This window comes from Topomyia yanbarensis, chromosome 3 (genome assembly GCF_030247195.1).
Source record: "Topomyia yanbarensis strain Yona2022 chromosome 3, ASM3024719v1, whole genome shotgun sequence".
Taxonomy (NCBI): domain Eukaryota; kingdom Metazoa; phylum Arthropoda; class Insecta; order Diptera; family Culicidae; genus Topomyia; species Topomyia yanbarensis.
This window is the reverse complement of record NC_080672.1, coordinates 38,985,529-39,011,900: the sequence shown is the minus strand read 5'-3', so window position 1 is coordinate 39,011,900 and position 26,372 is coordinate 38,985,529. Positions and strand designations below refer to the sequence as shown.

Below are 26,372 nucleotides of genomic sequence, written 5' to 3'. Positions count from 1 at the left end.
TATTTTGGAACGGGCTTCCCAAGTAGATGGCGAAAATGGATGTTTGACGCCATTTTTAATTCCAAGACTTTCGGTAGAACAATATTCTCGATAACACTCACAATATGGGTATTTATTGAACGGGCTTCGCGAGTGGATGATGAAAATGGATGTTTGGTGTCATTTCAATTTTTTATTTCACTCAATAACTAACAATTTTGGATATTTTTATAACGGGCCTGACGAGTAGATGATAAAAATGGTGGTTTGGCGCTATTTCGAAATCTAAGATTGCGACTTCCAGATGAGCGAAATTCTGTATAACCCTAATCATCAGGATATTTTTAAACGGTTTGACGAGTAGAGGACGAAAATTGATAAGCGACGCCATTTGAAGGTTCAGACAGCGTCTTGTGGTTGAGATATATTTTCTATATGAGCAAATAACAAGCCTGTCGTGAAGTAGACGAGATATATTGAAAAACAAAAGCCTTGCGGTTTGAGTAACTAATATAATCAAAAGAAAATCAAGAATTTTGGCATTTTGTCAAAACGGGGGGTGCTCCCATGACCCGAGGGGTGGTTCGAGTGGCACAAAAATTTGGCTCTTGATGTAAAATTCCTCGAGATTTGGTTCAAATTCGTGAAGGTTGATTTCAAGTTTGTATCTTATTTTGATCACTTCGCGCGGAATGATCCCTATATTTCTGAGGTTATAGAGATATTTTACCCGGAGTTCGCCGTTTTGGATTTCAAAATTGCTTCATACATTGATTTTCGTCATCTACTTTTCAACTTCATTCCGGAAATATCCACATAGTTGAGGTTAGAGAGAGATTATCTATACCAGAAGTCGCCATCTTGGATTTCAAAATAGCTTCTGTCATCGATTTCCATCATCTACTCGTCAACCCCATTCCGAAAATACCCATATGGTTGGAGTTATCGAGAATTTATCAAAACCGGTATTCACCAACTTGAATTTTAAAATGGCTTCAGATATCGATTTCCGTCATGCATACGTCAACCCCGTTCCGAAAATACCCAACTTTTATTAGTAACTGTTAGCTAAGAATAGTTTAAATTATATACAACTTCATACTGTACTGTACGTACTCGAGCTTTTTTTAAGGACGAGTTGTTCTCGAAAAAAGAGTATTATTTCGAACTTAGTTCGTAGAAAAAGTTACGTAAATCGAATATGACGTAAAAAAGATTTCGCAAGTGGAGGTTTCTGTGTAATAGAAATACCTCAATCTTGAATTGTGCAAAGTAAGCATATAAATATGTTAAATGGTTTTTATAGCCTGTCATTTTTTCCCCCTAAAACTATAGGAGTTTCCTATGAACGGCGGGATTTCTAATTTCGATAGGTTTTACCACCGAAACCCAAATTTGCAATTATTTGGAAAGAAAACCGCAAGGAATGAAAGATTTTTAATGTCGCAAAAGAGCCATTTTAGTTCGATTAAGTTTAACATGACATGTGGAACAAATAGTAGTAGAGCTATGAATAATTAGTGTGACAAAAGCATAATCTAATTTATTGTTCAATTTAGCTTACTTATGTAAAGATTTTTCCTACAGGATCCCATACATTCTAGTGAATACCTCGTTCCTCACCTTCTTTAAGAATGACAATAATTGAATCCAGCGTTTCCTCGGAGGTCGGAATTATCTGATCTGGCGGCAGCACGAATCCATGCAAACCGGTATCCCGCAGTTCGTAAGCGAATACAATCGGAGTTTTGTAGACTCCCTTGATCCAGTCGATGCTACCTCCAGAGGCAACGTCTGAAAAGGAATGGCTCTAGGAAATACGCCACTAATAGAAAATGTTCAATAAAATAATCTTACAGATAGCTTCAGCTATGTTTCCAATTTTATAAATCGTGCCGTAGCGTTCTTTGAGTTTTTCGATAGCTTTTGTTCCCACTTCCATCTGTAAAGTAGAATTTATTAGTTTCAGTTAGTTCACTATGCGGTTTCTATGGCAACAGTCTGGGTTATCTACTACTGCAACAGTCTGATAGCATTTTTGTTTTTGCCTGTTGTTACACCGGTACACTGCTCATGATCGAAAATCAGCCCCATTAAGATAGGAAATCCCATAGAAAATGGGACGAATATGCGATCATGGGCAGTATAGTGCAAAAGAAAAAGAGATGGACTGATTACACCCAAATTTGAATGAGTCTAGCACCGACTAGAGCGGTGTAGTGCACTATCAGAAACGAAAATGACATGAGTTATCTACCATTTGATGATAATTGTCCAAAGGTTCCGCGGTGTGTCCATATGGCAGTAGCAGTAATTGAGAATAAGCGTGGAATGACAGATAGGTGGTAATCGTCGGTTCGACAGAGGTAAAGTATTCTGAAAGAGTGCGAGTTTCAACTTCCGAAAAAGCCTCTGGTCCAGCAAAGGTATCCGTGCAAGCGATATTCGATGCGCCACCCTCTATAAAAAATAACAAAATGATTTACTTGTACTAGATTAACTGACAGATAATTACGCATAAAGTTGTAAGCCCAGTTCCGATTCGGATCGGCTCCTACGCATAGCATATTATGCGGCTGGCGTGTCTTTCTCCACATGCGATTAGTAGTATGTGTGTACACATATCCATCCGGGTTGGTAACTGGGAAGAAGTGCCAATCATAGTTCTCTGCAATATGCCGCACCTGTTCGTCAGTAGAAGTCAACAGCTCATTCAGAACCCATGTTAAGGTGGCAGCACTAATCCATTCGCGAGCATGAGTTGTTCCCTCCATAAATACGCCGGGATTGCCCTGCTTGTACGAAACCTTCACACCACGAATTTCACGACCTTCAAACGATGTTCCACCAATGACTGTAGTTAAAATATTGGGATATTGCGCAACCAGTTCATCCATCCAGGCGTATATCTCCTCCAGCTCATAGTACGCATTCCAGCCGAATGCTGCCTTTGTGGTCCGTCTCTGTTCATCATCGAACATTTTTTGAAGGTTAGACACGCTCAGTCTCGCCTGCAGTCCATATCGTTCAACCAGTTCGGCGAATTCTCCAAATTTGTGTGGTGGAACCACCAAATCTACCTCACTATTGACGTGAACTGGTGCAATCCAAAAGTTGTACCCGTCACCAAGTTGCTCAACAGCTTGCAGCACCTCTAGATGTTCTACATTTTCGATCCGTATCCGATAAAGTCGATAGTTGTCGAACCGGGCTTTCTCGGCTAGCGTTGCGGAGGTAGCAGCTAACAGGCTCACAACGAAAAACACGGCTTTCAGATTCATTACGCGCGAAGGTTTACAGCGATACTGCGGTTCTCATTATCAACCTAAAGCGTTTTTATTGCCATCGGCGGTCAATCTGAAGTACGCCATAAATCTGATTAGTTTGAATGGAATTTATCTTATCTCGATGTAATATTCTGTAGAAGAGTGAAGATGATTGGTTTGGTCATTATGATTTCGGTTAGTTAGCTCAATAGTGCACTGAATTTTTTTTATGAGGATCGCACTAATCGATTAGCGATTTGATGAAATAGAACTCCTAGAGGGGTCAATTAGAAACTGTTTATCTTTGTAAATTTTAATCGTGAACGTCGGAAATAGTTCAATAAACAATACTACATTGTATTACTACAACCATGTCACTATTTCTGAACAGCTGACCTACCGAAGTTGACGCGTGCCCAATCTTATCATCGATGACAAGATGTGTCATATCAATGCGAATGGAGAAACACGTACAAATGTACTGCTCTTTCATTTGGGTTAATTTTGCCAATACTGAAAACCAGGGCACTTTAGGATGATTTTACGTTAATAAGAATTGTCTAGGTATATGATTTTCATCCAAAAAGTTACATTCTACTTTCGTTCTAAAATTGTAAACATTTATTTCCTATTTTAATTCAATTTTTTCTCCATTGTTTAATTTCAATCTATATATATATATATATATATATATATATATATATATATATATATATATATATATATATATATATATATATATATATATATATATATATATATATATATATATATATATATATATATATATATATATATATATATATATATATATATATATATATCTGAGAATACTCCACAGAAAGGATTTGTTGAAAATCATATTCCTTGGCATGTTTCTGGGAACCGAAACCGGCCGTTTCTGAGATACTAAGCGTGGCGCTCCACGATGGCGCTTGTCTATGAAAAAATCATTGTTTAAAGTATTCACCGGTCCATTCTTGACGGTATATGTATATGGTGAATGGTTTCTTGTTTTTTTTTGGGACGAGAAAATCGTACGTAAGAAAGAATGCGTCGGACATGTTGAGAATCGTATCGGAACGAGATTACGAAAACTGAAGAAAGAAAACAAAGGTATCGGTGGGAAAGGAAAGGGAAAGCTGACGGACAAATCAATCGGCCAGCTAACAAAATTGTTTAGGCCGGCGATTAGGAGAAACTCAAATTCTGTAGAACATATGCGAAATGCAATCTGGGCTTCTCTCGAATACTGCTTGTCATCGAACGAAAATCCCGAACACTCAAAGTGTTCATCCGGCGAGGACAGTTGGTGCAAGTTGCGTCAGGCTGAAGTCAAAAGAATTTTAGAAACTTTCGAACATGTCAGGATCTACGAAAGTCTATCATCTAATGCTTTATTCGAAAGATGCTTAGGAGCTCACACCCAAAACATCAATGAGTCTGTGAATAGTGTAATCTGTTCCTTAGCGTCAAAACACATGCACAAATTCTGGCAGGCAGGTGGTGAAGGTTGTGACTTATTTGGCAGTCAGTCTCTTCAACCAAGAGTTTTCATCGATCTTACAAGCTATGGAGGTGATGGGAATTACTTTGGGGACTGAAGCTGAGAGGCGTGCTACTCGACTCGACAGTGAACGTATAACTCGTTCTGAACTAAAAGTGGGTGTCGCGGCAAAACAGGTCCGAATTCAACAGAGAGAGCAAAATATGCATTTTCGAAGAACATTTTCGTGATGAGGAAGGTGAGCGCTGCGGACCCGGTATAATAGATTATCTAGTACGTTACTACTATCGAGTTATACACCGTACCTTTTCTTTAAACGCGTTTTCCCGAAAATAGTGTTTTTAAGTGGTCAAGTAAGACTTTTCATAGAAGTACTGGTCCGATTTCAATATTTTTTGTTCAGAAAACATACCGCTATGTTTGCTCGAGAGGGATTTGAAAAATGTCAATTTGATCCATTTTTATGGCCTTAAAAGGCCAAAAAATAACGTAAATATTGAAAATTTTCACAAATCATTACATAACTTTTACAAATTATAAAATAAAAGAAATCCCTCGTGTTTAAACATAGCCAACGTGACTATGATTATAAAAAAATATGAGTTTTCTGATTACAGATTACCCAATTTGCCACAACTTTACATACAGTTTCAACATCAATGTCATCAATGAAATTTCAAGGTCGCGAGAGATTTTTCTCTTTGTCATCAAAAGTAAAATTGAAAAGTCAAAACATGTATATTCAAAATAAAGAAAAGTTTCTAAACCCATTGAGTAGATGCTTTACAACTTATTTCAAAAAAAGTGCTCAATTTTAGGCCTCGCGAGTAGAAGACCCCCTTAAGGAGAACAGTAGCAGTTGTGCTCAAATCGGATCAAAATCGAAAGAACAACATGCTTTTGAAGAGAAGTTAGATACTGTGGTTTCAAAAATTAAAATCATTAGAATTGCCTGACATAGCTACATTTCAATTGCCATTAAAAATCTAATCCGCATTCAATAATCCCAAAATTTGGAGACTATGTTATTTAATAGATAAGAAATCTGGGAAAAATAAAATAAATTAATATTTGAAATGTAGGTTTTGTTCGGCCTCCGGCCACTGTGCTCAAAGACCACTAAACGCTCTGACAAATGTGGAAAAAGGTATTATTTTTTTTTTTTTCATACGTTTATTTGACACGGCATTTGCAATAGCTTTTTACGCCAGTTTCTTTTTTTACATAGCACGTTACAAAAATCCTTAAGACTAATTTTAACTATACTAGTACTTTGTCTAAAACTAACACTGAAATCACTTTATTGTTTGCTTTTTTCCTTACATTGTTGTATTTCATACTGATCTAGTATTTTCGGGTGTATTTATTTACTTTTTTTTCTGTTATTGTCTAAATTTAAAAACTAAATATTCTAGGTTCCTTTAATTGGTGAATGATTAGCCTTGGATGAGAGTATGAGGAGATGAATTTAATTAAATTTTGACAGACGCTGTTTTTAGAAAATGATAGATAAGTTCCATGTATAGAGAATCGCGATACGCCAGGATGTCTCTTACAGGAACATGGATTGGTCTTCCTCGGACTTGTAAAGAATCTACTAATTGTGATCTGGCTTCACGATATTCAGTGCAGGACCAAACAACATGCTCAATGTCATGGTAACCTTCTCCACAAGCACAATGATTACCCTCAGCGAGCCCAATACGACGGAGATGCGCATCTAAAGTATAATGATTGGACATGAGCCTAGACATCACACGGATGAAGTCCCGACTTACATCCAATCCTTTGAACCATGCCTTCGTTGATACTTTAGGGGTAATTGAGTGTAGCCATCGTCCCATATCTCCATTGTCCCAAGATGTTTGCCAACTAGCAAGTGTCCTCTGTCGAGAAGCGCTATAAAATTCATTGTAAGCGATGGGTCTTTCATATATTTCACCATCTAGTGCACCAATCTTGGCTAAATTATCAGCTTTCTCATTGCCCGCAATAGAGCAATGGGCGGGGAGCCACACTAGGGTAAATTTATAACATTTTCTTGTCATAACCTGACAAGAAATTCTCGTATCTTCCCCAAAAAGAATGGATCGTGATTATCAATCCTCTTTGAGCGTAGAGCTGCAATTGTGCTGAGACTATCAGTGAGGATAAAGTAATGGTTCGGGGGTAAAGTATTAATTATTTGCAAACTATAGTGAACTGCTGCTAGTTCCGCTATATAAACAGAGGCGGGTTCTGCAAGTTTGAGAGAAATTGAAAAATTATTGTTGAAAATACCGAAACCAGTGGCCTCACTGATTCGTGACCCATCAGTGTAAAACATTTTAAGGCAGTCTATGTGTTGATATTTACTTGTGAATATTTTAGGGATCTCCCGCGAGCGTAGATGATCCGGAATTCCACGAATCTCTGCTTGCATGGACGTGTCGAAGAATAAAGTGGATTCAGGAATATCTAGTATATTGACGTATGTGGGAACATACCTAGCAGGCGTTATTTCTTGTGACATGTGATTGAAATACACTGTCATGAATCTGGTTTGGGGTTGAAGCTCGACAAGTCTTTCAAAATTTTCAATTACCAGTGGGTTCATAACCTCACATCGAATAAGTAAACGAGAAGAAAGATCCCAGAATCGGTCTTTTAAAGGAAGAACTCCCGCTAGTACTTCAAGACTCATCGTATGGGTCGACTGCATGCAACCTAAGGCAATTCGTAAACAGCGATACTGTATCCGTTCCAGTTTAATAATGTGAGTGTTCGCAGCTGAACGGAAACAGATGCACCCATATTCCATTACTGAAAGTATTGTTGTTTGATACAATCTTATCATGTCACTTGGATGAGAACCCCACCATGATCCAGTTATTGTTCGCAGAAAATTTATCCTTTGTTGGCATTTCGTTATTAGATACCTAATGTGGCCTCCCCATGTGCCTTTAGAATCGAACCAAATTCCAAGGTATTTAAAAGTCAGGACTTGGGCTATCGTTCTACCAACCAACTGAAGCTGAAGCTGAGCTGGATCACGCTTCCTTGAAAAAACAACCAACTCTGTTTTCTCCGTAGAGAAATCGATGCCTAAATTCAAAGCCCAACTTGATAAATTATCCAAACTATCTTGCAGTGGTTGTTGTAAATTTAAGGCTTTTGGTCCTGTAACAGAAACCACGCCATCATCTGCAAGTTGTCTTAGAGTGCATGGGCTGACAATACAATTATCAATATCATTCACGTAAAAATTGTAGAGAAGGGGGCTTAAACAAGAACCTTGTGGGAGGCCCATGTAACTTATTCTGAATGTTGCCAAATCGCCATATGAAAAATGCATGTGCTTTTCTGACAATAAGTTGTATAAATAATTATTTAATATTGGTGAAAGACCACATTGATGTAGTTTCTCTGAGAGAACATCAATGGAAACAGAGTCGAATGCTCCTTTTATGTCTAAGAACACAGACGCCATTTGTTCTTTTTTTGCATAAGCTAGTTGGATTTCTGACGAAAGTAGCGCCAGACAATCATTCGTTCCCTTTCCCCTCCGAAAACCAAACTGGGTATCTGATAGCAAGCCGTTCGCCTCAACCCAATTGTCGAGACGTCGTAGGATAATTTTTTCCAACAATTTCCTGATGCAGGATAACATTGCAATCGGTCGATACGAGTTATGATCGGAGGCTGGTTTTCCCGGTTTTGGAATAGCGATAACTCTCACTTGTCTCCAGTCGTGCGGGACAATGTTCTGCTCAAGAAGCTTATTGAATAAATTCAACAAGCGTCTTTTTGCTAGGTCAGGCAGATTCTTCACCAAGTTGAATTTAATTCTGTCTAGTCCCGGAGCATTATTGTTGCATGAGAGGAGTGCAATTGAGAATTCCATCATTGTCAAAGGCGAATCTATGAAATCGTTACTTGTGGGAGCATCGCGAGTGATTTTCTGCGCAGGAGCAGAATCGGGACAAATTTTCTTGGCAAAATTAAATATCCAACGATTCGAAAAATCTTCGCTTTCATTAGTCACGTTTCGATTCCTCATTCTTCTGGCTGTGTTCCAAAGAGTACTCATTGATGTTTCTCTTGACAAGCCATTAACGAAGTGTCTCCAATAACTAGATTTTTTGGCACGACGTATACTGTCAAATTTGTTTTGCAAAATGAAATAATTTTCAAAGTTCTCACGTATACCCCCTTTCTGTTTCATAATTTCTTTGTAGGCAACTTTTTTAGCTTCATATGCATCAGAGCACTCTTTGTCCCACCAAGGATTAGGGGGCCGTCTATTTATTGTCATTCCAGGATTGCATTTCGTTTGGGCTTGTTCTGCTGCTTCAATAATTAAACCCGCTAGGAATTCATATTCTTCGGTAGGGGGTAGCTCTTCTGTCGAAGCAAGAGAAGTGGAAATTAATGTTTCGTATGTTTTCCAATCAATATTTCGTGTTAAGTCATAAGGAACATTGATTGAATTCGTAAGGCCTAATTCACTGTTAATTGAAACAACGATTGGCAAATGATCGCTACCGTGAGGATCAGGTACAACCTTCCACGTGCAGTCTAACCGAAGTGATGTCGAGCACAGAGATAGATCTAATGCACTTGGACGTGCAGGAGGTCTGGGGATGCGTGTTGTTTCGCCAGTATTTAAAACTGTCATATTAAATTCGTCACAAACATTGTAAATCAAAGAGGATCGATTATCATTGTAGAGGGAACCCCACAATACTCCGTGCGAGTTGAAGTCTCCCAGTATCAGACGCGGAGCAGCCATGGATTCCACTACCTCAAAAATTTGACGTTGTCCAATTTGAACTTTGGGAGGTATATATATAGAAGCGATAGACATGTCTTTGCCTTTAATGTTCGTTTGGACAGCTACAGCCTCAATGCCCGCAAACAAGGGGATGTTAATTCTATAGAAAGAATAGCACTTTTTAATTCCTAGAAGCACTCCTCCATACGGGGTGTCTCGGTCTAGGCGAATAATGTTGAAATCATTTAAGTTGAAATTAATGTTTGAGGTAAGCCATGTTTCACATAGAGCAAAAGCATCGCATTTTAAATTATGCAGTAAAATTTTTAAGGAATCAATTTTAGGTATGATACTTCTGCAATTCCACTGTAAAACAGTGATGGAATCTTTCATTGGAGGAGGTGAATTACCCATTGAAAGATACAATCGCTGCAAGGATGGGCCATTGAGCAATCAGCTGCTCTAAAAATGTTCTAATTGTTGGGAGGAAAGCTGAAAGTATACTCTTTAGTGGTTCAGAAATATTGAATGCTTTAAAAATCCAATCAACAATTTCAGAAAATTTCAATAATCCTACCCCCGGCTGAGGCTCAGAGGAAGTCGAAATTTTATTATTTCCAGTAATGGTGTTCTGTTTGGATTGTACGTTCCCAAAACCGGGCGGAATTGATTTCGGTTTTGAATCGGAATTTTTCGGTTTTGGGCGCAGTTTATCTATTGGTGGAGAAATTTTAAGGCCCTTGCTTGGCAGCTTGGGAAAAGAAGACTGTTTTCTTTTTCTGGAATTTCCGGGTAAAACAAATGATGTACCTTCGCACGCTCCGTCAGAGTCAGACTGTTCCGAAAATAGAGATGTGTAAGTGTTTTCTAAGAAGATGGGTTTAGGGGTAGCATTTTTCAACATTTCTGCATAGGAGCGCTTAGACCTCTCCTTCAAGGATCGTTTAATTTTATCCTCACGCAATTTATAAACGGGGCATGCAGGGACCTCATGTGAGTTTTCTCCGCACATTAAACATTTTTCTGAATTTTCATTACATGTATCCTCTTGATGAGAACCCCCACATTTGCCACACCGTGCCTTATTGGAACAGTAAGTGGCTGTGTGGCCAAGCTGTTTGCAATTAAGGCAATTCATTACACGAGGGATAAAAAGGCGAACAGGGAGACGAATCTTATCGATAATGACATAGTTGGGCAGCGCAGACCCAGCGAAAGTCACTCGAAATGAGTCAGACAGTCGATAAACTTTTTTATCTCCTTCGTGTGATACTGAATGCAATTGCTTGCATTCAAGTATTTTTACGTCTTTAAGTATGGTGTCTTTGAAACGACCAACCCCATGCTTAACTAAGTCATCAACAGTCAAACTCGATTCTGTGATGACCCCATCAATTTCAATTTCCTTTGAAGGAATATACGCTCTATACTCACGCGTAAAAAGCTCGCAAGAAGCAATTGCATTGGCTTGTTTGAAACTACCAACGACAATGCGTATTTTATCTTTATTGACTTTGACGATCTCTTTTACATCCGAGAATCGCGAAGTCAAATCTTTAGAAATTTGAATAATATTTAGCGCCTTTACTTTACGCCTAATAAATACAATCCATGGTCCCGTTGACGACTCTGGGTAAATTTTAATTCTAGTCGGATTTACATTTTCAGCATAAGGCTTAGGGGGAGGGTCTGTTACTCGTTCTCCCATCTCTTCATCCATTTTACCTAGCAAGAAAAACTATCACAAAAAGGAATGAAAAATATACCTGTTATACCTGTAGAACACACCTCATGTGTTACGTTGTAAACTCGGTGCCCGTTGTTTGACAATGTGACACCTGCTGTTCTTCTTCGTCGCGTTGCTTCTTCAGTAGAGAAATAGTCCTACCTGCAACACTTCAAAACTCTCTCCGATTAAGCTGCTCGTCGGTATCACCACCACAAGCGCGCTCTCTCCGTTTCCACCACCTCGGTAGACAAATGTGGCTACCTGTGGCTTGCTGCGAAAATCCCACTGTCGATGCGGCACTTTTCAGTGCCACTTGTTTTCCTTATTCGTCGTACCACTTCTGCGGTAGACAAATAGAGCAAATGGGTCTACCTGTGACGCTTCCCTCTCGTCGATTAGAATTGCCCGACGACACCAATACACTATATTTTTTTCTGTGTGTACAGGCACGATCACTGTCGATCTCTGCCACCGCGGTAGGCAAATTCGTCTACCCGCGGTTTGCTGTCAAAACACCACTTGTCGAGGATGCCGTTGACCACGCCTCCGACGTATCAACTGTCGACTCACACTTAACAAACTGGTCTCTCTCTCTCCCACAATAACGCATACAGCGTCTCGCACTCCGTCACTCTCTCGAGAACAAATCCTTCCACCTGGAGGCACAACCGTCTCGGTCGGTTGCAAAAACTGTTATGATGAGGAAAAAGGTATTAAGCAGAAACCGATTGATGCTCTGTCGATTAATTAAATATTCATTTTTTCTAGCACCACTGCATTTGGCTGTCCGATTATATACAACTTTGTTTTGAACTTCTCTTATTGTGTCTAAATCAATGATCTGAACTGTTTAGTCACATCACAACAGTTTCGATGGATAAATTGCGGCTTAAAATTCTGTATAAAATTCGATCGTCAGCAGATGTTATGCTATGAAAATTGAAATTTTCATCAAACATCAGAACAGAGCAGCAGTCGATTTTTGCTTTATAACTTTTTCCACAATCGTCAAATCGTTTTGCGGTTTTGGAGATATTGTTTCCTTGATATATTTTCTATAAAAATTTCACAACGATTTTTTTAGGAGGTACTCTTGGTTGAAATATTGGAGGACTCTTGGATGACATTTTTTGTAAAAGTCTAATTCCCCATGTTACATCCCATGTAAACATTAAACCCTCAGCATAAAAATATAGTTTCACCGATCGAGCTTAGAATTAGCTTAGAATATTCTTGGGCCCAAATGAAACCCAGAAAGTTGCTCAGAGAAAATTTTAATTTCTTTCATATAGCCATGTCCCACTCTAATGGTCATGTTAATGGTTCGAATTTCAAGCAAACAATATCTGACATGGTTTCGCTAATTAACAAAACAGTAAATACACACCAATATTTTGGGATGAAAATTCAGCAAATCAAAATGCTGAAAACCCAGCAATTTAATTTCAGCCATTTGACAAATTGTCTAAATTGCAGAATTTGTAGCAAAACAATCTGTCAAAAACTTTTGCCTATCTTTTGACAGCGTCGATAAAACAGTTTTGCACGCTTCTACTAAATTGATCATTTTAACCGAATTGTGTTTTACAATAAGTGTTATTTTTGCATTATAGTAACCTATGGTTAACCCTCTGGAAGTCGCGTTTATGGCCTACTGAATGAGCAGCCGCTGGTGCCCTAAGACGATTTCGCTAGATTTTCAGAGCAGTGTGCACTCAGTGCACTAGCGCGACTGCCGGAAGGTTAACATGGTCAGTATAATAACAAAAACACACTATAGGGTAAGGTGGGGCAAATCCGACCTAGTAAATGGTTTTTGTTGTAAAATGCTCATTTTACATCGAATGAAGTATATTGTAGCATGTTCACCTTTTTCGTGATTTTTGTCATTATTCGTTCACTACGCTCACTATGCCAAAACGCATCACATCAAGAAATATTCAGACGCTTGTGTACAAATATTCCCTTGCATGCAATTTTAGCCTATTTCGGATGAACTTTCAAAATATTCCGTCTCACCGAAACCCAAATGCGCATTAGAATGAAATGGATAGATACGAATGTGTTAAGAGGAAAGAGTATTCTTAAAATTCAAGCGAGAGAAATGGTTGTCGAAAGAGTAGTATTTGTAAAAATACGTACTTCCGACTACGAATACTCGAATCACTTGACGCCTATCTGAGGATCTACAGAACTGCAACTCGTCCATTTCGATCCTGATCGTGGAAGAGGCAGCAGTGTGAAGTTCTTTTTTAGTATCGCGGTGTGTTTTAAAAGGTAGTTTGTTAAAAATGTGAGAAGTTCTTTTAGGATTAAATTTATTAAAAAAGTTCCTTTCCGATAGGTATAGCTAGTGCGGTCAGTGAATTGTGCGGTCAGAAATACAAATTTGAATTCGCTACATTTCGTGCGAACTTGTGTGTGAAAAGAAGGTAAGATTAAATAATTATTGAGTTGTGTGATAAAAAGCTTCAAAGCGTCGAATAGCCGATCGACGGCTTCTTTTCTTTTATTACAAAAGTTTGGAGATTTTCCGCCGTCCGCGTTCTAGCGACGCATACGCTCGGCACACCGCCCGTCTCGTTTGCCACCCTGCTGACCCCACGTTCCGGCTTCGAAAGTTCCCGACGCTTTTGGTAAAAGGTCGGAAGGAAGCAGCAAAACCATCAACGCGCTTCGTTAGAGCGACGGCCATCTTCACCATTGAAAAGTCGGCCGAATTCAACACCCGGTAGGCAAAGGCCTAGATAGCGTCATCATTGCGACGCCATTGTAGACGCCGTTCGTCGCCATCGCTGAATAGGTTTGCGATAGGAAGTCGGTGCCGAAGCCGCAATACCAGTCGGCACCCAGCTGAGATGCAGCTCTGCTAGATCGACGCTGTTCCTGAAATAACGCATGTAAGTTAAAAATAGATCATTGATCCGTGCACGTAGATCCATACACACATAAAACTCAAACCTTCGAAAGCTTTCTTTGCCGCTCGAAAGCTAAAACCGAGCGCGCATTTGTACTGCTCAGCGCAGCTTTATCCGCTAGCAGAAATTTTGACCGCACTTAGGTAGAAGGAAAAGGGGAAAGCTAGAAAGAAAGGGAAGGAACACGAAAAATGTAAAGCTAAATGAATATATGAAACCTAGGTTAAGAATAAATTGCCGTATTTTAATCCGTCCAATAAAATGTTTTCCTGTTAGTTAGTGATACCTGAAATGTTTGTATTTTTTATGTTGATTAGCTTTCCCATGTAGTGAATTTGGTTCGAGAAGATTTCTCACGTTTCGCGTCGTTTCCGTAGATTTGAATTTTCTTTGTGTTTGTTTTACTCCGATGGGCTATCGGGAATTAGTCCCCACTACTACTTACAAAGCGAGAGGGAAAGAGTGTTCGACTGAGTTCTGCCTGTGATGATAACTGATCGTTTTTTAGTGCATGAGCTTTCGAGTTGGTATAACGATCATTTCTCTTGCGTCTTTGCTAAACATAGTAGTGGCTCCATCTATACGCGAAACGGAGTGCATCTTTTCACATTTTGTGTTTACCTACCGTTCCTTTGCGCCATTTCGGGATCAATTTCTATAACCTGCCCTGAGGTTAGGTTTCATGCTGGGCAATTCTAACCTGACGAGTGGTCCTCTTCGGGGGTGGCGCTAAAGCTACTCGTTTAAAACGTCCTGAGGAGCGTTTTGGTAGACGGAAACCGTAAACGGCCATTTGGCCCGCTACATTTTGGCGCCCAACGTAAATTTTGGGGTAATTTTTTTTCCTGTTGCGCGTATCACATTTTGGCATCCAACTTTAAAAAAGGCTAAAATTTTGCGGACTCAGGTAATGCAATTTGCATCTTGAGTTAATCTAGTATTGGATTTTTTTTTTAGTTGTGTTTTGGGAACGGCATTTTCTCAAAAAAATACATAACGATTTCGGGTAATTTTTTTTCGGATTTGTTGAAATCAAAAGCAAAATTGGGCATTTTTATAACGTTTATTCTTCTGTTTTTATATTTGTACATACGTCTTGAATATTGTTGGTCTATAAAAATTCATTTTCTCTAGTTTCTGTACATATATTCTTCCATTCTTTGTTAAGCTTAAATTTATGGGTACACATTTAATTTTTTAAACTTAATATAAACAAGGCATTGAACTAAGTGAGTGAACCTAATCTGAATTGCAAATTGGTTGAATTTAACTTTTGAATTTGGCAAAGAACAATGAAATTTCCAAATCCAAACCATTTACTAAATGTTGAAGTGGACTATGAGCTACTTCTGCGAAATCGTACGACAGACAGACAGAAGACAAGACAGTCGAAATTAAGACTTTTACGTCGACTATTTTTGCAAGATCAGAAGGAAAGCAAAACGTATATGCCTCCTTACAGATTTGAATATGAAATAGATGATATCCTTGATCAAGTTTATCTAATTGAGATAGAATTGCTGGCAGGAGCGAATGCGGAATTGATATCGCGGTTAAGGCATTATTATCTTAGAACCCTTATGGGAGAACCAAGATATTTTGAAACTGAGAAATCGCGTAGGGAACTTTTAACGAGAATCAGCAAAATTCTTAGAAAAGCTTCCTATGAACTGCAAACTACGTCAGAGGAGGAATCCCAGTCTTCAGCAGACGAAGAGGTAGACAATGCTCAATTAACTAGATTATCTGGCTACGTCGATAAAGAAGAGGCAGTGGAACCTTCATATGAAGATTTGCTGCAGAGGATTATAGAACTCGAAGCTTTGATAAACCAGGTACAAATTAATAGTATTGAGGTCGAGCTAGAAGCTAATTGTAGTGTCGAGCTAGAAGGTAGTCGTGAGGTCGAGCTAGAAGTTCGGCCTGACATCCCAGTCATTACGGGAAACTCGCCATGTAATCTTCCTAATGCACGCAAAGTAGATGAACAAACCCAAAGTTTCTGCGACAATTATGATACCATGAATTCGGGTATGGAAACATTAGAAGATAGTAATCAAGTTGAAAGCCAACTAGAACTGCATATTATCAGATGCGAGCAACCCAACCGCGACACTGCAGAAGGCATGTTAATTCTGAATGAAATCGGACATGGAATTAATAGTTTCGATCAAAAGCTTTTGAAAAATAACAGCGGGTCAATAAACTTGTCCAGAGGATTGTCTAATAACGTAATAGAGTTACTCAAAGTCAAAAAGCTGAACGATTCCCTTAAGTTCAAAAGTGATTTTGGAAAAAATGGTGAATATTATAAGGAAATGCAAAAGTTGCACCTTAACTACAATTGGGACAATTATTTCCGAAATCTAACATGGTTGGTGTACCGTCCGCTTGATAGAGGAAAACCAATAAATATAAATCTTTCCCGTAAATTAAGATCTCGCCGTAGTCAGGAAATTATATATACAAAACACTGCTACGAGCTTGAAGATTCTACTGGGAAGCGATTTGGCGTCTTCTACGGGAACCACCTGAAGAAGATGCATTTGCCCAAGAAGTAAAAAAATTCTCAGCTATGAAATTCTTCGGAGTGACAAAATGAACTCGTTTCATAATAAAACACCTTCGGGTCAATACTGAAACATTGTTATGAAGTAACAACACTATTCTCAGCTATGAAAGTCTTCGGAGTGACAAAATGAACTCGTTTCATAATAAAACACCTTCGGGTCAATACTGAAACATTGTTATGAAGTAACAACACTCGATTCTCAGCTATGAAACTCTTCGGAGTGACAAAATGAATCCGTTTCATAACAAAATACCTCAAGGTCAATACTGAAACTGTGTTGTACAATAACAACACCCAACGATTTCCAGCTATGTAGCTCTACGGAGTGACCACATTACACTTCCAAAGAAAACACCTTCGGGTCAGTATTGAAATCGTGTTGTAAAATAAGACCCACTTCTTCCAGCTATGAAGCTCTACGGAGTAACTACATGCACGTCATAATAAAACACCTCCGGGGTCATTATTGAACAATAAAGAACAACACCACCCATTCATTTCCAAGCTATGTATCGTGAGAGACAAGAACTTCAAAAAACACTTCAAGAAAGGAAACCCACGAATACTACTTGAATCATTTGCTTTGAGATAGCCAAAGAGGAATCTGTGCGTTGATTTCAAGCAAGTAGTAGGATTGATGAATGATAAGAACGAGCCAAGGCGATGACCTGTCAACAGTAGTTAACAAACGAATGTTTAAAGTGAGCCTGGCGATGACTTCGAAAAACAAAAACGTATATGTTTCCTATAAGAGCGAGAATGAGCACGACTCTGAAGCCATCAAAAGTCGATTCTTGGAGTCATTCTCTAGGAAACTTGCTGGCCTTCTTCGATCACAGTAAAACGTGATCAGACCTCACGAGATGGATTTCGAGCTATGTTTACTTCATCTAAAGCAACTAAGAAATTTAAAAAAAAAATCCATCAAAAAACCCAAACGGAGAAGAAATAATCAATCAACAAAGAGGACTTGCTTCCCCATGTAAATACTGTAAATTAGTGATTAGTACGCGCCTAACGCCCTACGTTAAATGTATTGTTAGTTTAAGTTTCTGTTAGTTAATTGTTCAAAGACTCACGATTAATTCATTGTTCTTCTTCTTATTTTTTATCCAAATCATTTGCATGCCTTCAATTTAGTATCTCTTCTCTTCAGTTTTTTTATCAATATTTTCTCTCCGTTGTATTTATTTTTGTCCATGATTATTTGGTTGCATGTTACGTTTTTTGTAGTAGATGTATTCGCATTTTAACCATCGGTAGAACAATTTCCGGCAAGTTACCTGAAAACACAGAGGAAAAATCGCCGGGTTCCTGGAAAATAATTGCTCAAATGAGCAAAACAACGACACGACACATAAATAAAAAATACTTCCCTAAGTTTTCGGCTGGATTTTCCGTGGTTTTCCGACGAAAATTTACGGAAAACCATTCCGCAACAGTCCGGGTACTACAAAAATAAACAAAGCCGCCATCACTGTAGTTCACTTTGACATTTGTTTTTCATTTTTGTTCCGTTTTGTTGGCAATGCACTAGGAGTGAATGAGTTACGGGAGTGAGTGACGATTTGCTCCCAGTATGCGTGTGAGTGATTGAGAAGTAAATTGGTATTGTTAGTTTCGTCGAAAATATAATATTTTCGATTTGACGTTTTGTGTTTATGATAAACAGTATTTCGGATTATTATTTCTGGAGGGTTTTTCATAGCGCAAGACGAATTTATTGTGGAAAATGAATGCAATCAGAGTTTCGGAGTATACTCTGGAGGGATTGCCATTCAGGATTCACAGGTTTATTATTGTGGAGAGTGAATACGATCAGAATTTCGGGATTAATTCTGGAGTGATCGTTATTCAGGATTTGCAGGATTATTTTTATCGTTTATAATGTGGAAAACGTACATGATCATTAATTCGGAATTTATTCTGGAGTAGATCATGATTCTGGATCCACAAGTCGCGGGTTATTTTACAGATTATTGTTTTCAGTGGTTCGGCTAATTCGTTGCTGAAGTGAAAACAATGTTCTAGTATTGTTATTTTCTGGAATTTTCATAAATTTCAGCAAAGTAATGCTTTTATAATTGTATGAATGTTTTTTTTGCGTGGTGATGTTTGAATGAGTTGCTTGTCATATTTATTTTGGAATTTCATTTCAATAGCCAAATTTTTCAATTCAGTAAAATTAAACCCTACGAAAATTTGATTGAATTTTGCAATTCAATCAAATTTTCGTACAATTAGTAGGGGATGATGTAGCATGTTCACCTTTTTCGTGATTTTTGTCATTATTCGTTCACTACGCTCACTATGCCAAAACGCATCACATCAAGAAATATTCAGACGCTTGTGTACAAATATTCCCTTGCATGCAATTTTAGCCTATTTCGGATGAACTTTCAAAATATTCCGTCTCACCGAAACCCAAATGCGCATTAGAATGAAATGGATAGATACGAATGTGTTAAGAGGAAAGAGTATTCTTAAAATTCAAGCGAGAGAAATGGTTGTCGAAAGAGTAGTATTTGTAAAAATACGTACTTCCGACTACGAATACTCGAATCACTTGACGCCTATCTGAGGATCTACAGAACTGCAACTCGTCCATTTCGATCCTGATCGTGGAAGAGGCAGCAGTGTGAAGTTCTTTTTTAGTATCGCGGTGTGTTTTAAAAGGTAGTTTGTTAAAAATGTGAGAAGTTCTTTTAGGATTAAATTTATTAAAAAAGTTCCTTTCCGATAGGTATAGCTAGTGCGGTCAGTGAATTGTGCGGTCAGAAATACAAATTTGAATTCGCTACATTTCGTGCGAACTTGTGTGTGAAAAGAAGGTAAGATTAAATAATTATTGAGTTGTGTGATAAAAAGCTTCAAAGCGTCGAATAGCCGATCGACGGCTTCTTTTCTTTTATTACAAAAGTTTGGAGATTTTCCGCCGTCCGCGTTCTAGCGACGCATACGCTCGGCACACCGCCCGTCTCGTTTGCCACCCTGCTGACCCCACGTTCCGGCTTCGAAAGTTCCCGACGCTTTTGGTAAAAGGTCGGAAGGAAGCAGCAAAACCATCAACGCGCTTCGTTAGAGCGACGGCCATCTTCACCATTGAAAAGTCGGCCGAATTCAACACCCGGTAGGCAAAGGCCTAGATAGCGTCATCATTGCGACGCCATTGTAGACGCCGTTCGTCGCCATCGCTGAATAGGTTTGCGATAGGAAGTCGGTGCCGAAGCCGCAATACCAGTCGGCACCCAGCTGAGATGCAGCTCTGCTAGATCGACGCTGTTCCTGAAATAACGCATGTAAGTTAAAAATAGATCATTGATCCGTGCACGTAGATCCATACACACATAAAACTCAAACCTTCGAAAGCTTTCTTTGCCGCTCGAAAGCTAAAACCGAGCGCGCATTTGTACTGCTCAGCGCAGCTTTATCCGCTAGCAGAAATTTTGACCGCACTTAGGTAGAAGGAAAAGGGGAAAGCTAGAAAGAAAGGGAAGGAACACGAAAAATGTAAAGCTAAATGAATATATGAAACCTAGGTTAAGAATAAATTGCCGTATTTTAATCCGTCCAATAAAATGTTTTCCTGTTAGTTAGTGATACCTGAAATGTTTGTATTTTTTATGTTGATTAGCTTTCCCATGTAGTGAATTTGGTTCGAGAAGATTTCTCACGTTTCGCGTCGTTTCCGTAGATTTGAATTTTCTTTGTGTTTGTTTTACTCCGATGGGCTATCGGGAATTAGTCCCCACTACTACTTACAAAGCGAGAGGGAAAGAGTGTTCGACTGAGTTCTGCCTGTGATGATAACTGATCGTTTTTTAGTGCATGAACTTTCGAGTTGGTATAACGATCATTTCTCTTGCGTCTTTGCTAAACATAGTAGTGGCTCCATCTATACGCGAAACGGAGTGCATCTTTTCACATTTTGTGTTTACCTACCGTTCCTTTGCGCCATTTCGGGATCAATTTCTATAACCTGCCCTGAGGTTAGGTTTCATGCTGGGCAATTCTAACCTGACGAGTGGTCCTCTTCGGGGGTGGCGCTAAAGCTACTCGTTTAAAACGTCCTGAGGAGCGTTTTGGTAGACGGAAACCGTAAACGGCCATTTGGCCCGCTACAATATTTATATACCAAATTAAAGGTTAGACTCCTGGGCAACTTTCTATATATAGCATTTTATTTGGATCTTCGGAATATCTTGAGATGCAAGCGTTTTACAAAAATGTTCATTTTTGCTGTTTTCAAAAGTGGTGGGGTAAACCCGACCCCCTATGTTTTTGGTTGATTTAGTGCAGATATTACTCAAATTTTATGGTTTTTCAATGATAAATCAATGAATGTTGTGTTATTGAATTGTAACATGAAGAAAATGGAGCTCAATATCAATCTTGGAATGCTAAAATCACGAGCAGTAGCACGTAATGATATTCCCATTTGCATCGGAGCAATTGCTCAACGAATACTATAATCATCACGTTTTTGTGTCCTTCGTTTGTAATTATGAACCATTTTGCATAATAATAATATATAATAACAATAAAGATATATTTCAATTTGATAAACAAAAATTTTCTTAGCAAAAAAGCGGTCGGATTTACCCCAATATTTAGAGGTCGGATTTGCCCCACCGCGTCATTTTTCATTACGATTCAATTTAAAAATATATGAAAAAGGTTGAACGAAATTCATCTATGCACTTTGTAGGACTTAAATCAAAGAATTTAAATCCACTTACATTTATTATGCAATCACTTTAACAATCAGAAATATCCTGTAGTCAATTATGCACAAAAGTCAACTCAAACGTTGTAAAAACACACTTTTTGTCGTATGAGCATCTCAATGTAGACTAATAAAATGCTGCATACCACCATTATGACTATTTTCGATGCTCTACACGGCAACATTGATTTTAGTTCGCATAGTGCTTCTGATTTTTGGAAACAGAGGCGGTTCGATTTTACCCAACGGTCGGATTTGCCCCACCTTACCCTAACTAGTTCCAATATTGTTCTTCAAAATCCTACCGTAGATTTTTACGTTTTTATTTGTATAGTATTTCGCTAGAGAACTATATATGAACTATACGGGAAATATTAGAAACTCGTAACTAAGCGACTCTTTGCGGTAATGTACATGTATATTCAACGAAAACACATGTTAGGAAAAATCGTCGTAACGCCATTTTCCCATTATAAATGTTTATAGGACTGAAAACGATACACCAAATGACAGAAACAATTCATTGTTTTTTTTCGAATCACAACATAACGAATTGTGAGAAAACAATAATATAAATTATCCATTTGACACATTCTTTCGTGACGTTTACAACGATTTGACGAATCTTCATTCGACAAATACGTTATAACTTTATCAAATGAACGCCTACATCAAAATTTATTACAGATTCGGAAAGTAGACAAAATTTCACAAAAGATTCAATCAGCGTAAAAAATGTTTTAGTGCCGAAAGTTCAGAAAAATCGTTTTTTACTATAAATCAAGATTAAATTGATCAAACATGGTTTTGTATTGTATTTGACCAGATCTACAACCTTTACTGTATCACTTTAAAAGTACATTCAATTATTTTTATTTTGTGCACCGTGTAATTGACGCCTAGTGTGCTTTCAACTTATGAGGAAATTTCACGGTTTAAGAGTTTAATTTTAAATTTAACTAGAGTCATTCGATTCGCGGAACAATATGCAACACACCGCTGAATGCGGCAACGTTAAAATCAGCATCTCAGTATATATTGACGATGACTCTGTAGAAGTTCGCTTACATGATTTGTCCCGCACCCCTGATATCGTGATTATAAAATGCCAAGATTGGGTAAAGTGGATTCCGTCACTGCTGATACTTTGAGGAACTTCTTCACACGTTGCCATTATATGCACATCAATCGAAAATGGGACTTTGAATCGGAGAACGCTGGTCATGCACCCAGGGCAGATCCCTACGTGCCAATTCTGTAATGAGACACTACACAACGGACAACCTTGCGCGTCCACTTATGCTAAAACACAAACGGCTGCAAATGTAGATATTACGGATCTGATTGGAACAAGAACGCACTCAACAGTAACTGTACCAAATGTCTCCCTGCAAACAAATAGCACTACCAATAAAGAAGCGAACGCCGAAGAGGACGGTTTAAAAATAGCGACCAAACGAACAAGAACAATTGACCGTGAAAAACAAGAATGCAGTACCGATGACGAAATTGATGTGAACGGTAACGTGATAGAAGGTAGATTAATTGATCCTGAGTGCAGTGCAGCGAATAATTCAGCTTCACCGCCAACAGAAAAGGTCTCAACACGCAGCTGCGAACTGCCTCAATAAGATCCATTGATGGTAGTGGGATGTAATTTTCTTTCATTTTTTTTATATTTCTAAAAGCGGCTTAGTTATGCTAAAGCGTTCAGCCGTGTCAAATAAATACAAAAGAATAAAAAAAAATGGTGTCAGTAATTAGGCAAAAATCTGCGATATTCATTTGAAATCAAATGCAAAAAATATTTTCGAGCGATCAGTGACTGGCACCAAGTCAACAGCCTAGAGAGCAATTCAATGAAATAATACAATAATCAGAGATAATCCAGCCTAGATTTATTGGTTTAACATTCGCTCACTCACTCACATCGGCACTACAACCATTCTAGTGAATACCTAGGTCCTCACCTTCCTTGAGAATAACAATGATTGAATCCAGCGTTTCTTCGGAGTTTGGAATGATCTGATCCGGCGGTAGTAAGAATCCATACTCACCGGTGTCTCGTAGCTCGTAAGCGAATACAATGGGCGTTTTGTAGACTCCTTTGACCCAGTCGATGCTACCTCCGGAGGCAATGTCTGAAATGGAATGGCCCTATGAATACTGAAATTAGACGATAAAGCAAATGGTCTTACAAATGGCTTGTGCTATATTTCCGATTTGATAAACTGTGCCGTAGCGCTGTCGAAGTTTGTTGATTGCCTTTCTTCCCACATCCATCTGCGAAGTAATTAGCATGAGAGTTAGTGCAATGAGCCATATGTTTGTCTTTTTCAGTAATCCACCATTTCGTAATAATTGTCCAAAGGTGCTGTGGTGTGTCCATACGGCAGAAGTAGCAATTGGGAGAAAGAATGGAATGACAGATAGGTGGTTATTGTTCGTCGGACGGAGGTAAAGTACTCCGAAAGAGTACGGGTTTCGGTTTCCGAAAAAGCCTCCGGTCCAGCATAGCTATCCGAGCAGGGATTGGTAGATGCGCCACCCTCTATGAAAAAGGTCAATTAATTATACTCCCGATAGCAATCGATTACTACTTACGCATAAAGTTGTAAGCCCAGTTCCGATTAGGATCAGCTCCTACACACAAAATACCATGTGGCTGGCGGGTCTTTCTCCACATGCGATTGTTGGTAAATGTGAACGAATACCCATCCGGATTAGTAACTGGGAAAAAGTGCCAATCGTAGTTCTCTGCAATATGTCGCACCTGGCTGTCAGTAGAAGTTAACAGTTCATTCAGGATCCATGTTAATGTCGCAGCACTAATCCATTCGCGACCATGAATTGTTCCCTCCATAAACACACCCGGATTGCCTTTTTTGTACGAAACTTTCACACCACGAATCTCACGACCTTCAAACGATTTTCCACCGATAACTGTAGTTAAGACGTTAGGATATTTCGCTACCAGCCCATCCATCCAGGCATAGATCTCTTCCAACGTGTAGTACGCATTCCAGCCAAAAGCTTCCTTTGTTGTTCGCCTCTGCTCGTCATCGAGCAGCTGTTGTAGGTTAGAAACGCTCAGCTTCGTCTGCAGTCCATATCTTTCAACCAATTCGGTGAATTCTGCAAATTTGTGTGGAGGTACCACCAAATCCACCTCGCTGTTCACATTTACCGGTTCAACCCAAAAGTTGTACCCTTCTCCAAGCTGTTCAACGGCTTGCAGCACCTCTAGATGTTCTACATTTTCGATCGCTATCCGATAGAGACGGTAGTTATCGAACCGAGCTTTCTCGGCTAGCGTTGCCGAGGTAGCTACTAGAGCCAAAACGAAAAGCACGGCTTTCAGATTCATCACGTGCGAAGGTCCACAACGACACTGCGACTCATGTTATCAACCTTTAGGATTTTTATAGCCATCGATGGTCAATCTGAAGCCCGCCGTAAATCTGTCCAATATAAATATAGATGAAGTTTATCTAATCATAATTTGATCCTTGGCAAAAAACGATAGGTGTTTCGTTGGGTCATTGTAACTGTGTTTCTGGTCCGAGTTCGATAAAGTGAGAAAAGGCCCAGATATGACGATTGCACCGAACGACTAACGTGATTATGATTAGGTATATTCGAACGCAGTCAGCTCAGTCAATTAGAGGTTTACTTCTCGGTAATGTTAAATCATGGATGTCGTAGATACGAATACTAAAACGCCTATATCACACCTACTATAGATAAAAATTTCCCAAAAACTAACAGCTGACCTACCGTAAGATACGCCAGTATAATCTTATCATGGATGGCAAGATGCCATTGTGGGAGGAAGCTCAATATATGTTATAGTATGAATTGACACACCGATTCTTAGAATGATATGGGGTAGATTAGAAAAACTCATAGTAAGAGAACTGCGGAGAAAAAACAGTATTTTTGGCAACGTATGCCCCGGCATTGTATGGCAACACGTCCAATGTTATAAGGATAGGCAATGTTCGATTGGATTCGTTTTTTGACAGCTAAACGCAAATCCAATCGACCCAAAATGGAGTCTCCGCAGTTCTCTTTCTAGAGTTTTTCTAGGGTAGATCACATGTGAATATGTGCTACTCTTTCGTACGGGTTGATTTAATCCTTAAATGAATACTGTTGCCATTTGGCAATATACCGAATTTTGTGATATAAAGCCTTAACAAGAGCTATTGATCGCATCCTAAGAAAAATTAAATTCATGCGTTTAAGGGTTAAAAAGGGTATCTCAGGATAGTAGCAAAACCAATCAACCAATTTCAACTATTTAGTTTTTTTTATCGAAAAACAACCTGTTATACAAACAAATCATATCAAATTAGTTTAAATCTAAAATATCTCATAGTTTCACCAAGCTTTCAAATTCAAAAATTGTGGGTTATGTTATGTCTAAGTTACAGAAGTCTGATTCAAGCGATTCAAAGTGAAATTTTGCTCGCATTTGGTAATTTTTAAATGGATTTTGTGGAGATAGTTCGTCGTTGTTGTGCTAACTTATGATAAACGCCATTTGTCACATTTGTGAACAGAAAATTTCATCGATGATTTGAGATTAGTTTATCAATTTAGGGACCCAAAGATTGTTACTGCTGGTAGGTGACGTAAACAAACAGTGTTGAGCAAATGTTGAGACGTAGGAACAAGATAGCAGACGAATTTCGCGCTAAATCGTATTTGGAGTTGGCAGCACCCTCGCAGATTTTAATGAAACTTTCTATACATGCAGACTTTGTTACAAAAAGCCACTTTGCATACTTTGTTTTTCCAAAAATGTTCTAGACTGTCTTTTGAAGAGGGTCAAGCTTTTTTACCAATTTTTTTTCAAATGGCTATAGTCTAAAAACGACAATCCCAACAAAAAAATGTTGTAGGAGTGATTTTCACAA

At 38.7% G+C, this 26,372-nt stretch overlaps 1 protein-coding gene across 1 annotated transcript; it reads right to left on the bottom strand.

Annotated features, from left to right (window-relative positions):
• Positions 1-1,502: 1,502 nt before the first annotated feature.
• Positions 1,503-24,834, bottom strand: LOC131686891 (uncharacterized). The gene is made up of 8 exons (XM_058970896.1): positions 24,055-24,834; positions 23,799-24,001; positions 23,649-23,733; positions 23,401-23,591; positions 2,495-3,284; positions 2,237-2,439; positions 1,837-1,921; positions 1,503-1,773 (listed from the first exon to the last, which is right to left on the bottom strand). Exons 1-8 carry the CDS (start codon positions 24,815-24,817, stop codon positions 1,580-1,582), a joined length of 2,514 nt encoding a protein of 837 aa, XP_058826879.1. The 5' UTR covers positions 24,818-24,834; the 3' UTR covers positions 1,503-1,579.
• Between the last annotated feature and the right edge of the window lie 1,538 nt (positions 24,835-26,372).